This window comes from Sprattus sprattus, assembly GCF_963457725.1.
Source record: "Sprattus sprattus genome assembly, chromosome: 4".
Classification (NCBI taxonomy): Eukaryota; Metazoa; Chordata; class Actinopteri; order Clupeiformes; family Clupeidae; genus Sprattus; species Sprattus sprattus.
Window position 1 is genome coordinate 7,803,648 of NC_137923.1, and position 15,758 is coordinate 7,819,405.

Genomic DNA, 15,758 nt, shown 5'->3' on the forward strand with positions numbered 1-15,758 from the left:
AGCAGGAAGAAAGAAAGAGACAGGAGCCTGAGATTTGGCAGTCCTTTGTTATCCAGCCACCAAAACACCTAGTGACTAAACGAGAATGATCGCAACAAATGAAAACATGTACTCCCAATGCCTTATACCTAGATGTGTGTGTTAAGTTAGTGAAAAGTAGAGCTGTTATAAAACATTAATATATAAAACAATGTTCATATGTGCGTTTTCGATTTACATTTTGATGATAAAATGCTTATTGAAAGCGTGTTTACTAAGTAGTACTTGTGTGGGAACCCTCTCTCCTTCAGGTGTAAGCTGGGCTTCTTTAACCTGGACCCCCAGAACCCACAGGGTTGCACCCCCTGCTTCTGCTTCCAGCACTCGTCCGTGTGCGACACCGCCGAGGGCTACAGCATCGACACAATCACCTCCAACTTTGACCGCGGTGAGACTTAATTGCCATCTCCATTAAAAGGCCAGCCGTGACCGTGCAGAAATTAATTTAGGCCCTTTAAGGTTGACCTCCTGTGATCACGGAATTATCTGGAACTGGGTTATTTCCCCCCCCCCCCCCCCGTTACGCAGTTTGCATGGTATTGAAAGCTTTTCCAACACCACCCAAGGCATCACACAGAGATATGGCACTAGCGATGGTTTGGTCTGTGTGTGCGCAGTCTTCAGTGTTCCTTTTCTCATTTTTTCATGCCTCTTCCTGTTCGTCCTCTTCTCTTCCTCTCCTCTCTTCCCTTCTCTCTCTCTCTCCGGTTGTAGATGATGATCAGTGGACAGGACAGCGCAGGGATGCCTCCAGCGCTGACGTCCAGTGGTCCCCCAGCTCACAAGACATCTCGCTCATCTCCGAGGACTACTTCCCCATTTATTTTGTGGCTCCAGGTATATGGCTCAATGAAAATCCAATTTGGATGGCTTTCTTGCTACAGCAAGTAAATAGTCACTGTTATGGGAGCAATAAGCAATGTGCCGATGTTTCTTCCTGCTCCTTATGCATTACATCAGTTGACATGAATTTAAGGACTCTCAAGAGACTCTTGCTGGCTTCCGCTAACAATTCTGACTCAAATTGCTGTTCCCACAGAAAAGTTCCTTGGCGGTCAGCTGCTGAGCTTTGGCCAGAATCTCACGTTCAGCTTCCGGTCGGACCGTCGTGACACCCGCCTCTCTGCAGAGGATGTGGTGCTTGAGGGAGCCGGACTTCGCGTCACCGTGCCACTTATCGCCCAGGGCAACGCCTACCCAGAGGAGAATGTCAAGACTTACGTGTTCAGGTGAGTTTGGATCAATTAACAAAGCAGCCATCCATTGGGCACATTCAGATGGCATTCAGAAAACTTGAGGCTAGGTGGTAATGACTGGGTTGGTTCGCATGGGTTTTTTGTAAGTCTTGTGGGTTGGGGGTGCTTGTGTCCTAATGTATGCACTGCTGTTTCTCCAGGCTCCATGACACCACAGACTACCCATGGAGGCCCAGCCTCGGGCACAGTGACTTCCAGAAGCTTCTGCACAACCTGACAGCCATCAAAATCCGTGGCACCTACAGTGAAAGAAGTATGTCTGAGATGGTGTTTTACCATCTGGTACTATTCCGCTACCTTTAATCTGCCAGTCCTGATTTAGTTTCATTAGTAATCGGGTATTCTACTCATTAGAAGGTATATTATGTAATTTCAAAGGAACAAAGAACAAGTCATTTGCATAGTTCAAAAGGTAAATTAGATTTAGTGTAAAAGGCCACTTAATAAATAATGCAGCAAATAAAAGGTTATGTGAATTTAAGTTAAACTATTAAGATCACAAAACCCTGTGTTTGCTTATTGAAGCGAGGTTTTGAGGTGGATTAAAAATGCAGCCAGTCAAAACACCTCAGACGGGATAAGAGATTTACCATAAACCTCTCCTGCTTCTCTTCAGACAAAACAAGCGTGTGTGTGTGTGCCTGTTTGTGCCTGTTTGTGCCTGTGTGTACGTGTGTGTGTGTGTTCGTTCCTGCTCAAAGTCGCTGGTTTTAGTCATAGTCTATATATGGATAAGCATGTGGACAAAACCTGTGCTTAGCCGCCATAACAAATTGCAGCAAAATCGCTGCTGCTATGTACCTCCTTTCAAGGTCTCAGTGTTGGATAATGAGTCACGTAGTCATGTTCAAGGGCATTTTTTTTTTCTTTAACCTTTTTAACTCTTTCGCCAACAGGTGCTGGCTACCTCGATAGCGTTGCCCTAACAACTGCCCGCCGAGCCCCCGGCACACCTGCCCTATGGGTAGAGAAGTGCACTTGCCCCCAAGGCTACGTGGGTCAGCACTGCGAGCAGTGCGCTGTGGGATACCGGAGGGCCAATCCTGAGCTAGGCCTCTTCAGCCCTTGTGAACGCTGCAATTGCAACGGCCACAGTGATGCATGCGATCCAGTTACCGGTCAGTTCCATTACTTATGTTATTTATCCATGTTTGTCGATCTGAGTTAGGCTTTTGTCACCTTGGTTATGTTGCTCTTATACAACATATTTTGATAGCTTAATACTACACCAGAAACTTTTATTGTTGTGTGGCAAATGTGACACGCAGTGGGACATGGTAAGACATGGTGCACATTTGTTGGAGATTCAGCCGGTCTCTATCCAGCATTGACATAAGGCTGCCCCCTTGTGGTTAGTAGTCGAAAGACACCCATGTACTTGTCTGCAGGAATGTGCGACTGCCTGCATAACACAGCTGGATTGAGCTGCGAGAGATGCAAGGACGGTTTCTATGGTGACTCTACGGCTGGTTCCTCTTCGGACTGCAAGCCCTGCCCGTGTCCTGGAGGTGCCACCTGTGCTGTTGTCCCCAAGACCAGAGAGGTGGTGTGCACCAACTGCCCCGCTGGCACCACAGGTAAACACATTACACTTCTTACGTTCATGTATACTATTCCTCTTGGCTCTGTTTATTTGGTGTTTGCGATTCAACAATTTGACTTGCTGTCTCTGGCTCTTGCTGTCTCTAAAATGTCTCCTTTTCCAGCTGTAGTTTAATAATTCATTGTTGGCCCACTTTCTCCGTCTCCCTTCCTACCCAGGAAAGCGCTGTGAGCTGTGTGACGATGGCTTTTTTGGGGACCCCCTGGGTCAGGACGGGCCTGTGAGGGCGTGCCGTGTCTGCACCTGCAGTGACAACATTGACCCCAATGCTGTGGGCAACTGTAACCGGGAGACAGGCCAGTGCCTGAAGTGCATCTACAACACAGACGGCTTCTTCTGCGACCGCTGCCAGGAGGGCTTCTTTGGCAACGCGCTGGCTACCAACCCGGCTGAGAAATGCAGACGTGAGTGATCAAGAACTCCTCCGACCAGCTGGTTAAGATAGAAATAACGTCATTTCTGAGTAATGAAAGGCTGCTGTCAGAGGAGTGTATTGACACAGGTGCTCCTTCTCTCCTCCCTCTGCTCTCCTCCTCCCAGCCTGCTCCTGCTCCCCCTACGGGACTGTCGATCAGCAGACTTCCTGCCTGCAGGTCACCGGGCAGTGCCAGTGTCTCCCCTACGTGACTAACCGCGACTGCAATGCCTGTGAGCCCGGCTACTTCAACCTGCAGAGCGGCAAGGGCTGTGAAAGGTACCCTACCTTTTACCACTCAACAACAATAATCTTATGTAGAACTAAGTGGGTAGTGACAAGTAGGTGGTCTAGAACTGACCCTGGGTAAGTGGTAAACCTATGGCTTAATTCTCGTTGCATAACCCAGCCAAAAGGGCTCTTCTATTAGGAGGTTTACCACTTAATTAACTTAATAAACTCACCCAGGTTTGTCAATAGACCACCTACCTGGAATACCCCCCTAGGGCTTTTGTCCACATCACATCTCCTCCAGTCCAATGTGGTAGAACTTTACTTTGCTTATGGAAAGCCAGTAGAAGTGGAGAATGTTGGGACAACTTAAACACGAGTAAAATAGCATATGTTCAGATATTTAGTATTTGTAGTAATGAGGAGTGGCATTCACTTTGTGATCTTGCTCTTCTCAGGTGCGACTGCAGCGCAATTGGCTCGACCAGCGGGCAGTGTGACATCGAGAGTGGTCAGTGTGAGTGCCAGCCCGGGGTTTCGGGTAAACAGTGCGAACGCTGTGAAGTCAACTTCTTCGGCTTCGGCTCGTCCGGCTGCAAACGTAAGCATGCTTCTCTTATGGTCCTGACCTTCATCTCCCGTCCCTCAGGAGGTGCTTGTTTTTCTCTTCCGCCTGTCTGTCAAGACCCAGACAGCAGAGTGTCTATCTCGCGTCTGAACTTTTGACCTCCCGCAGCTTGCGATTGTGACCCGGAGGGCTCCCAGACGGCGCAGTGCAAGGAGGATGGCCGCTGTGAGTGCCGCCCTGGTTTCATAGGAGCCCGCTGCGACATGTGCGAGGAGAACTACTTCTACAACCGCTCCACGCCTGGCTGCCAGCAGTGTCCCAACTGCTATGGGCTGGTCAGAGACAAGGTATCCACCTCTCTCTAATGCCACTAATGGGCGTCTAGACTGATATGATGAAGGGTAATGGACTGACGATTGTGTGCCTAATGGCTGTTATGATTCGTACTTCCAGGTGAACCAGCAGAGACAGAAGCTGCACGACCTGCAGACTTTGATTGACAACCTTGGCACCAGTTCGGAGACCGTCAGCGACAAGGCTTTTGAAGACCGACTCAAAGAAGCCGAAAAGGCCATCATGGACCTGTTGGAGGAGGCCCAGAGCAGCAAAGGTATAATCACCGGCATATATTATACCTTGCTTGTGTTTACTGCGGAGACTGTTGCACCTCAAGACCTCCTCTAGATGGCGACAGGTTACAGTCAATTAGCTCACAAGACAAACCAACCATCATCACTGACACTTCATCACAGTTCATGTTTCCATCGATGTTTGCTAAGCCTAGTTGTTTTACACCGTGAAACAGTCCTGTGCCTGACCTCGGCAACCTCAGGTGTTCATGATTCCCTCTGTTGTCGGCCCTCACACAGATGTAGATGAAGGCCTGTTGGAACGTCTCAACAACATCAACAGCACCCTGACAACCCAGTGGAACCGGCTGCAGAACATCCGCAACACGGTGGACAACACAGGCACGCAGGCAGAGAAAGCCCAGAAACGTGTCCAGGACGCAGAGAGCCTGATCGACAGAGCACGCCAAGAGCTGGACAAGGCCAAGGACGCCATCAGCAAAGTGGTGAGTAAAGTACACATTGTATGTCTGCCTGATGTTCCTGCGGCTCAACTGCTAGAGCAAGCTACGAACAACAAAAGGTTTCTAACATGAAAAGAAAATTTGTAGTGTAAGTCGCTTTAGGTGGAAGCAGCTGGTAAACGAAGAAATCTGAATGTAACTATGACAGTGGTACATCCATGGTTTTGAACAGCGGAGATGTATGCAAGTATTTTGTGGCGACTCAAACACAAATGTTTCTACTAGGACATCAAACCGCTCACTACCGCCGGAGGGCCAAACAACATGACCCTTCTGGCTGAGGAAGCCCGCAACCTGGCTGACAAGTAAGAGCCGCCCTCTGAAAAACCAGCACACACCTTGCTAACCATTTGATGTAAACATGGGGGAAAACAGTGTGTATCGGGTCGGGTCGACTCTTTTGTTGATTTGTAGACAAAAATTCACACAAAACAGTCCAACACAAGCTTAAATCGCACCATGGATGAAAAAACGAACTAATATCTCATCATGGGGTTTTCTGCACAGGCATAAAATGGATGCTGATCAGATCGAGAAGATTGCCAAAGACGCAAATGACACGTCTACCAAGGCATACAATCTGTTGAAGAAGACACTGGATGGCGAGGGAAAGACCAGCAATGACATTGATGACCTCAACAAGAAGTATGTTGCTGAAAGAGCACCAGATGGACATTTCCTATCCACTCTACATGTATTTGTTGTGACAAATTTTATTTTGTTTTGTGTCTGCCCAGATACAGTGAAGCAAAGGACCTTGCCAAGAACCTGGAGAAACAGGCTAACAAAGTGTTGGCTGAGGCAGAGGTGGCAGGTGACAAGGCCAACAAGATTCTGTCCAACCTCACAACCCTGCCGCCCTTCGACACCAAATCCCTGGAGGTGAGCTGCCAGACATATTCATCTCTTTCAACTAATTCAAAGCTGGAAGGGACATTGTGTTACTGATGAATGTGTGGTTTCTGTTCAGGACGAGGCCAGCAAGATCAAGAAGGAGGCATCGGACCTGGACAAGCTCATCGACAAGACTGAGAAGGAGTACAACGACCTGAGGGAGGACCTCCGGGGCAAGGAGTCTGAGGTCCGCAAGCTGTTGGAGAAGGGCAAAACTGAGCAACAGGTGAATGACTTGAGTGTCTGCTTATCCGTGTCAAATGTATGAACTATGCCATGTATGAAGTCCTCATATGCCAGATAATACATTCACAATACTACTGTGCCTGGCCACAGCATAATAAAGAGGTTTTAATAAAGAATACCGTCAGAATCAAAGCAGACAAATCGTAGCTGGGTTGGATTCCTGCCCTGTGTCTTAACTCCCTGCCCTGTGTCTTAACTCCCTGCCCTGTGTCTTAACTCCCTGCCCTGTGTCTTAACTGTCTGTCCTGTGTCTTAACTGCCTGTCCTCTGGCTTTTGTGTCTGTGCCAGACGGCGGATCAGCTGCTGGCCCGTGCAGATGCTGCCAAGGCCCTGGCTGAGGAGGCTGCCAAGAAAGGCAGGACAACGTACCAGGAGGCTCAGGACATTCTGACCAACCTCAGGGGTGAGCTCACAGATAACACATAACATGTGAAATAAATGAATCAAATGCAAGTTTGCCCTTATCTTAAACAATTCCCATACTGTGTTAATGGACCGATGACTAACATCAAATTAGCACTGTAATAAATATATATTTATATTACATGTAAGGTAATATAATTCAATTAAATGCAAGGTTGCCCTTATCTTTATTCATTTCCAAAACATGTTATGGACTGATGAGTAACATAAAATGAGCCCTGTACTACTATGGTGCTTGCTGCTACTTGCATGCATACAGGTTAGAATAATGTGTATATACAGCCGTGGAAAAAATTAAGAGACCACTTCAAAATTATCAGTTTCTCTGGTTTTACTATTTATTGGTATGTGTTAAAGTAAAATGTACATTTTAGTTGTATTCTATAACCTACTGGCAACATTCCTACCAAATTTCAAATAAAAATATTGTCATTTAGATCATTTATTTGCAGAAAAATGACAATTGGTCAAAATAGCAAAAATGATGCAGTGTCTTCAGATCTCGAATAATGCAAAGAAAACAAGCTCATATTAATTTTTAAACTACACAATACTAATGCTTACACTTAGGAAGAGTTCAGAAATCAATATTTGGTGGAATAACCTTGATTTAAAATCACAACGTTCATGTGTCTTGGCATGCTCTCCACCAGCCTTTCACATTGCCGTTGGGTGACTTTATGCTACTCCTGGCGCAAGAATTCAAGCAGCTCGGCTTCTTTTCATGGCTTTTGACCATCCATCTTCCTCTTGATCACATTTCAGAGGTTTTTTTATGGGATTCAGGTCTCGAAATTGGGCTGGCCATGACAGGGTCCTGATCTGGTGGTACTCCATCCACACCTTTACTGGCCTGGCTGTGTGGCATGGAGCATTGCCCTGCTGGAAAAAACACTTCTCAGAGTTGGGGAACATTGTCAGAGCAAAAGGAAGCAAGTTTTTCTTCCGGGACAACGTTGTACTTTGCCTGGCTGAGGTTTGTAAAAGACCATAAGGGTTGAAAAAGCGGACTGGAGGTTCTTCTAAGTTCGTCTTCTCTGATGAGTCCGATTTCACAGTAGGTGCAAGACTCTCTGGCTTGTAGGCCTCTCCAGGTCTCCGTCTAACCATCAGACGACCATGTGTTGGGCAAAGCTGAAAATTGGACTCATCAGAGAAGACGAACTAGAAGACCCTCCAGTCCGCTTTTTTCAATCCTTATGGTCTTTTACAAACCTCTGCCAGGCAAAGTACAACGTTGTCCCGGAAGAAAAACTTGCTTCCTTTTGCTCTGACAATGTTCCCCAACTCTGAAAAATGTTTTTTCCAGCAGGGCAATGCTCCATGCCACACAGCCAGGCCAGTAAAGGTGTGGATGGAGTATCACCAGATCAGGACCCTGTCATGGCCAGCCCAATTTCGAGACCTGAATCCCATAAAAAAAACCTCTGAAATGTGATCAAGAGGAAGATGGATGGTCACAAGCCATGAAAAGAAGCCGAGCTGCTTGAATTCTTGCGCCAGGAGTAGCATAAAGTCACCCAACGGCAATGTAAAAAACTGGTGGAGAGCATGCCAAGACACATGAACGTTGTGATTTTAAATCAAGGTTATTCCACCAAATATTGATTTCTGAACTCTTCCTAAGTGTAAGCATTAGTATTGTGTAGTTTAAAAATGAATATGAGCTTGTTTTCTTTGCATTATTCGAGATCTGAAGACACTGCATCTTTTTTGCTATTTTGACCAATTGTCATTTTTCTGCAAATAAATTATCTAAATGACAATATTTTTATTTGAAATTTGGTAGGAATGTTGCCAGTAGGTTATAGAATAAAACAAAAATGTACATTTTACTTTAACACATACCAATAAATAGTAAAACCAGAGAAACTGATAATTTTGAAGTGGTCTCTTAATTTTTTCCGCGGCTGTATGTACAGATTGTCAGTGTGTTCTATTATGTATTTCTCTGTTACACGTTAAATTGTGCTGTGATGAGGGCTTAAGGCGTATCCAGGCTTTTACTGTATACTCATGATGTGCCTCTCCTGACTAGATTTCGATAAGAGGGTCAACGACAACAAGACGGCGGCAGAAGAGGCTATGAAGCGTATCCCAGAAATCAATGCGACAATTATTTTGGCCAATGAGAAGACCAAGCAGGCGGAATCATCACTGGGCAACGCAGCCGCAGACGCCAAGGAGGCCAAGGCTAAAGCCGAAGAAGCCGAGAAGATTGCCAGTAGCGTGCAGAAGGTGGGTGTCTGTAGACGTAGATAGATAGTGAATGGAGCTAAATGAAAGCATCCTTACTCTACTGTGTTTATTTAGTGAATCAGAAATAAATGACACATTGATGGCAGTAAATGACACTTTAAAGAGCCATTGAAGAGGTTTGATTTTAAAGCTTGTGAGCAGACGGTCAACAGATTTTCCTCGCCAACACCAGCACAGTTTTGACCCTGATAAAAAACCGAACTGATTGATTAACTGAGGATTTGGTAATTCATTTGGCAACGTGGTGCTGTAGTAGAAACTGCTCAAAACAGCAAAGTGACCGGCTGGGCAGCAATTGGGAACCAATGCGGGAGTATGACGTGAATAACTCGACATACAAACATTTAGTCACCAAAAGGGACAAGAAATAATGCAGGATCCCTGTGTCTGTTTCAGGGCTCAGCAAAGACCAAGGCAGATGCAGAGAAGGCCTTCGAGGACACCACGAAACTGGACGGAGAAGTGAGCGACATGTTGACCCAGCTGACAGCTGCTGAGGATGAGCTGGCGAAGAAGAAAGCAGAGGCTGATCAGGACATGATGATGGCCAGTATGGTGAGTGAAACTTCTCCTCATGGTCCCAGGACGTAACAGTAACTACAATCAGGCTACTATTCAGATTGATAACACTCATCACACAAGAATGGTTAAGAGTGTGAAGTCATTGTTTTTGTTTTCATAGGCGTCAGACAACGCCAAAGAAGCTGAGGTCAATGCCCGCAAGGCCAAGAGTGCAGTCAGGATGGTCCTCGACACAATCAACGACTTACTCAAGCAGCTAGGTAGGCTGAAACAAAAAGGCTTGTGTGGTCAAAAACATGTGTTAGCAGTGTTACCAGTCCTGTTGAGCAATCTTGCTTGTCCCTGTCACAGGAAACATTGACAAGGTGGACCTGAGCAAGCTGGAGCAGATCGACGGCTCCCTGAAGCAGGCCAAGGATAGGATGAAGAGCAGTCTGCTCGACAAGAAGCTGAAGGATCTGGACGACGTGGCCAAGGTCCAGGAGGAGATGATCAGTGGCTATGACCAACAGATCCGCGAGATCCGTGCAGACATCGCCAACCTCAATGACATCAAGAACACGCTACCTGAGGGCTGCTTCAACACCCCTTCACTGGAGCGGCCTTAACCTCTCCCCGACCTCCTCTCCTCATCTTCCTCCTCCTCCTCCTCTCTCCATGCCCCTCTTTCCTTATTTGTACCACTCCTTCCACCACCTGTCTAACACTTGGGCAAAGAATCGCCAATATTTTACCAAAATAGGTTTTATTTTGAAGAAAAAAAAATTGTACGTGTCTTACGTGTCTTTTCTTTACTTGTTTTTTTTGTGTCTTTTTTTTTTCTTCCCAAGAGAGAAGCCAACTTTTCACACTGATGGTTTTCAATGTCAAAACATGAGACCAGCAGCTTTTCTTTATATAATTCTGCCATACAACAAGCACAGGAGACGTGAAAACGTCTAAAGCTGTGTTGCCGTTGCCCCCTGGCAGGCTGTTGCTGAGGGGGTGGGGCTTGAGAGGGAGGGTAGGGTAGGGTAGGGTAGTGCCCCTCGGAGCTGAACAGAAACCCACGTGACTGCACCACTTCCAGACTCTTCCACACTCCACCCACGGTTCGCCACCCCTCATCCCCAGCCAACCCCGACAGAATGTCCCGCGGTTCCACCCACCCACCACTCCAGACCCAAGGACATGGGGGGGGGGGGGGGGGGGGGTTTGGTTGGGCTTTGGGGGAAATCAGTGTTTTTTTTTGGTTTGTTTTTGTATTTTATTTCAATGACCTGCAGTACAGTATGTGCCACTGTCTGTGTTAACCTAGCCTAATTTACAGAAACTAGCAGTGAAGGAATCGTTTTTATGACTTTCCGCTGTCACATATATGCCTCCGGTTCTCTCCCAGCATGAGAACGGTGCAGAATGCGATGATGGTGGAAAACATACATCAGGCTTACACTCACTCGCTCACTGAACAACCATAATCCTTTCTCCAATGCACGCGCTCACATTCAAGAGAGCCGCGTGAACGGGGCTTTCTCCTGCTCTCTTGCTTTTCATGCATGTTCGTACGTGTCCATGATCCACTACAGTTTCAAATTGTCATGTAATTACTTGTCTTTAACACTACAAAAGCATATTTTCACTTGTGTTTTTTTTTTTTGTTGTTTTTTTTTTTGCCGAAGCTGCTGCTTAATACAGGTGTACTGCAAATCACACATTAACAAAAGGCAAAAAATCCCACACTATGCAACTTTGTACATTTGCGTAGCAAGACTTTATCTGATACACTGGTGCTAATAATTATTTCAAATGTTATATTTTTGTGTGAATGTTTTTTTATTATGATATAGAGTGAGGACTTGTTATTTGTGTAAATAAGTGCGTAAATGATTCAGGACTGGCTGATTTTACAACCAAGACCCAACCAGCCATCTCGTATAGGTTCACAAAGAAAAATCAGCAGAAACCTCCACGTAATATATAAATATCTATAATAAGGTCTGTGGTATAATATGCTTGCTTGTATACATGGCTCAGTGCTGTTGCCTCATAGCTCTGCCATTTTATTTTATTTGTGTTTTAAAAAATGTCAGTGGGTGGTTAATAATTGATGAAAAGAGTCTTTGGTAAGCAGAACCTCTTCTCTATACGTTGACTGACAAACCCAGCCTCACCTTTGAGTTAGAGTGGCCTTCACCGACATCCACAGTATGCCTAACATTTCATTTTACTGAATTATATGCTTGAATTAAGAAAAATGAGCTTGGTCATGTTGCTAGTTAAACATTTTTTATTAGTGTTTTGTGCCTTAATCTTTGGACGTATGCTTCACTCAGTCCTATCGTTTTGTGTTCTTGACAAAGGCATAAAATCTAAATTGTACACATAAAAACTACATTCTCACCGATGTCCTCCAATTTCAACCTATAAGCAGGGAACCCATTGAGAGGTCCTTACCATCAACATACATCTAAGACCTAGAAGGTCGCAAGAGGATTTAATATTTCTTGTATCTTTTCAGTTCATTTGTCTTGCATAAAATCTTTTTTTCCCCCCATCAGCTTCATACAAACCTCATGTTAAATAGTGATTTTTTTATTTTTCATTTGTTCCAGTTTTTTGGAGAGAAAGTATTTGTCGAAAGATGAACTCTTCAGTACCACTTTGACTTACCTTGTCCTGTTTAGGTCTCCCAGCCATTGGTGGAAAGATTTGCAACACATACAATTTTTATGTATAAAACAGTATTTCTAATTTATAATGTACCAAGTCTTTGTAATCTGTCGTTATTAAGTATGTGTGTGTGATGCAGTCTTGTTGTGGTCCTTACCTATGGAGGATACTACTGTATTTATCAGCCTCTGTGTATGTCAAGGTAATCTTTTTACACACACTCAAAAGGACCTGAAAACACCCTGCTTGTTACCCCCAGTTGCCTGTAAATCAAATCGTAACATTTGAATAATAAACAATTGTTATTACCGGATTTTTGAATCATGTGATTTATACAGCATTCCTGAATGAAACCACTTGAAGTCACTATTACATTTTTCCTGAAAAATGTTCTTAGTTTAGTGGCGGACCTGTTCAGAGGCTGTTTGTTTCAGTGCTCTTATACATGTAGTTTAATAGTTCCATGTCTGCATTCAATTTAGTGTGAATGTTTTGAAGTATTACTGATGTCCGAGCCTCAAAGAAACCAAGTTTTTCACTTTTAAAGATGTCACATTACAGCTCATTCTGTGGGTTGTGGAAATGAATGAGTAAAGGAATGCTCTTTGCCCTTTTAGTCGGTCATATGTGTATTTCCCGAAGTCATTTACATGGCATAAATACAGGGCTTTCTCTAAGATCATGTGCTCATCCCAAAATATGCAAAAAGATGTCCTTGTGGAAAACCCGAGGTCAGAACATACTGGATTAGTCATACATTAAGTCATGAGTAGGGCTGTTCAGTGTTTCAGGCCAAAATTAGTTTGACCACGATTTGGACTTGTTATATATATTTTGGACAGCTATAAATCCTTTACATGCAAGTTGCATAAATGTGGACCCTTTGGACAGGTGATCGTCCTTGATAGTCCTTTATTTGTGGACACGTTCTAGAAATAGTTGTAGATTGGACTGGAGAAATCTAAAATGCCCATACATTACATATGACACCAGTTGTTGTGTTCTCCTCAGGCTCCATCAAATTCAATCAAACGGCAGAGAGGTTATAACTTAATCAGTTTTTCTGAATTGTTCAATTCAGCATGTGTTGAATTTGTTAAATGGCACACCATCCTCTGAAAGGTGCTGAGTTGGGTGAATGCAGACACCACCACCTGGCTAGCCATTCGGGGAGCAATTATTTAAATTAAGCTCTGTCTCATCATTTACCTCTTCTGTGCCAGATTTGGCAATTGGCACATGGGAATTCTACGGAGCCCCTAAAGGGACATGAAAACAAAAAAAACGTTCTCGTGCCCACCAGAAACTTTCTCGTGCGCACCAGTAACTTTCTCGTGCGCACCAGAAACTTTAGGGACAGCATGGCCCTCAATTGGGCCAAACACTGTCTATGCCAAATAAAAACAATAGAAATGCCATAAGAAAGCCATAATATCCCATACAAGCCAAAGCTTAACCAGAATTGACCCAGAATTACCCATAATTTAACCACATAGGCCATATAGGCCTACCCAGAATAGCCAAGCCAAAACACGGCTCATTTATTTAAATTCATCCTCACTGCTGTCCTAGTTTCCTAGGCATGGTGTAATGTGACGGTGGAAAAAGGAGTGGATTGGGGAAAATCGGTTTATTATTCTATTCCTTTCTGATAGCACGGGTCTCTTGTCGAGGAGGCTCAGCTGCGCAGCACTTATATGCAGCCAGTCAGATGAGGTAGCCTGCCTCCTTGGTTGAAGTAGCCTAATTAGGCTAGGCTATAGGGCTGAACACAGAAAACACAGAAACAAGAAACAAGTAATTACTACATTTGCTAATAATTGTAGAATGATTAGTTAGGCATAGGATACTTACTCTAATTAGTGTTTTATGTCCGTAGGCAGATCTGGGTCGATTCTAGACCATTCTCTGCCCGTCCTGCCTAGTTCTACTCTCTGTTTTAGCCTACTAGAATGAGTAGCCAAGTTTCTGGTGCGCACGAGAAAGTTTCTGGTGCGCACGAGAAAGTTTTTTTTTTTTTTCATGTCCCTTTAGGGGCTCCGTAGAATTCTGCCTTTGGTTCCAGAATTTTTTTTTATATACAGTGCCTTGCATAAGTATTCACCCCCTTGGATGTTTTACCCTTTTATTGCTTTTAAAAATCAGACATCAGGTCAATATAAGTTTGCTTTTTGGACAAAAAATTCACAAAAAGCCCAAAGTGAAAACAGATCAGTGTGCAGTGAATGTGTTTCAAGTGATTGTAGTATAACGACACCTGTGTCTGGAAGGTCCATTCACTGGTCAGTATTCAGTAATCAGTATTCCTGGCTATTGTTACACCATGAAGACCCAAGATTACTCTAAGCAACTCAGAGAAAAGGTTGTTGAAAAGTATAAGTCAGGGGAAGGATACAAAAAAATGTCCAGGGCACTAAACATCCCCTGGAATTCTGTTAAATCCATCATCAAGAAATGGATGGATTATGGCACATGTGTAAATCTGCCTAGATCAGGCCGTCCTCACAAACAGAGTGACCATACAAGAAGGAGACTAGTAAGAGAGGCAACCAATAGACCTATGACTACTCTGAAGGAGTTTCAAGCTTCAGCAGTTGAGATTGGAGAAACTCTGCATACAACAACTGGGTTCTTCACCAATCAAAGCTTTATGGAAGAGAGCCACTGTTGAAAAATAGTATCGACTACAGTTCGCCAAAAGGCATGCGGGAGTCTCCATGGTCAAGTGGAAGAAGGTTATGTGGTTTGATGAGACCAAAGTGGAGCATTTTTTCAACAGTGGCTCTCTTCCATGAAGCTTTGATTGGTGAAGAACCCAGGCAACAGTTGTTGTATGCAGAGTCTCTCCCATACCAGCTGCTGAAGCTTGAAACTTCTTCAGAGTAGTCATAGGTGTCTTGGTGGCCTCTCTTACTAGTCTCCTTCTTGCATGGTCACTCAGTTTGTAAGGACGGCCTGATCTAGGCAGATTTACACATGTGTCATATTCCTTCCATTTCTTGATGATGGATTGAACAGAACTTCAGGGGATGTTAAGAGCCTTGGACATTTTTTTGTATCCTTCCCTTAACTTATACTTTTCAAAAACCTTTTCTCTGAGTTTCTTAGAGTGATCTTTGGTCTTCATGGTGTAACAGTAGCCAGGAATACTGATTACTGAATACTGACCAGTGAATGGACCTTCCAGACACAGGTGTCGTTATACTACAATCACTTGAGACACATTCAATGCACACTGATCCCCATTTCACTAATTGTGAGACTTCTAGCACCAATTGGCTGGACCTCTGTTGAATTAGCTCAGTCTATTTAAAGGGGGTGAATACTTATGCAATCACTTATTTTCATTACATATTTTTATTTAATTTACATAACTGTGTAGAAATCTGTTTTCACTTTGACATTAAAGAGGGCTATTTTGTGATTTGTTTTGTCCAAAAAGCCAACTTATATTGTCCATGACTGATTTATAAAAGCAATAAAATGGTAAAACATCCAAGGGGTCGAATACTTATGCAAGGCACTGCATATTATTTTGCCTCTGTGTCTGGAAAGTACA

The 15,758-nt window shown here is 44.2% G+C and overlaps 1 protein-coding gene across 1 annotated transcript in view; it reads left to right on the plus strand.

Annotated features, from left to right (window-relative positions):
- lamc1 (laminin, gamma 1) overlaps positions 1–10,573 on the plus strand; it is a 56,091-nt gene extending 45,518 nt beyond the window's left edge. Inside the window, exons 8-28 of the mRNA XM_080837674.1 lie at positions 291–427; positions 754–876; positions 1,079–1,268; positions 1,436–1,548; positions 2,192–2,413; positions 2,684–2,872; positions 3,057–3,302; positions 3,439–3,592; positions 4,003–4,145; positions 4,281–4,459; positions 4,566–4,722; positions 4,982–5,187; positions 5,431–5,510; positions 5,713–5,850; positions 5,943–6,087; positions 6,176–6,325; positions 6,635–6,749; positions 8,808–9,007; positions 9,425–9,583; positions 9,711–9,810; positions 9,902–10,573. Of these exons, the coding sequence (XP_080693800.1) occupies positions 291–427; positions 754–876; positions 1,079–1,268; positions 1,436–1,548; positions 2,192–2,413; positions 2,684–2,872; positions 3,057–3,302; positions 3,439–3,592; positions 4,003–4,145; positions 4,281–4,459; positions 4,566–4,722; positions 4,982–5,187; positions 5,431–5,510; positions 5,713–5,850; positions 5,943–6,087; positions 6,176–6,325; positions 6,635–6,749; positions 8,808–9,007; positions 9,425–9,583; positions 9,711–9,810; positions 9,902–10,158 (3,403 nt within the window). The 3' untranslated portion in view covers positions 10,159–10,573. The remainder of the gene's footprint in view (positions 1–290; positions 428–753; positions 877–1,078; positions 1,269–1,435; positions 1,549–2,191; positions 2,414–2,683; positions 2,873–3,056; positions 3,303–3,438; positions 3,593–4,002; positions 4,146–4,280; positions 4,460–4,565; positions 4,723–4,981; positions 5,188–5,430; positions 5,511–5,712; positions 5,851–5,942; positions 6,088–6,175; positions 6,326–6,634; positions 6,750–8,807; positions 9,008–9,424; positions 9,584–9,710; positions 9,811–9,901) is intronic.
- The last annotated feature ends 5,185 nt before the right edge of the window (positions 10,574–15,758 follow it).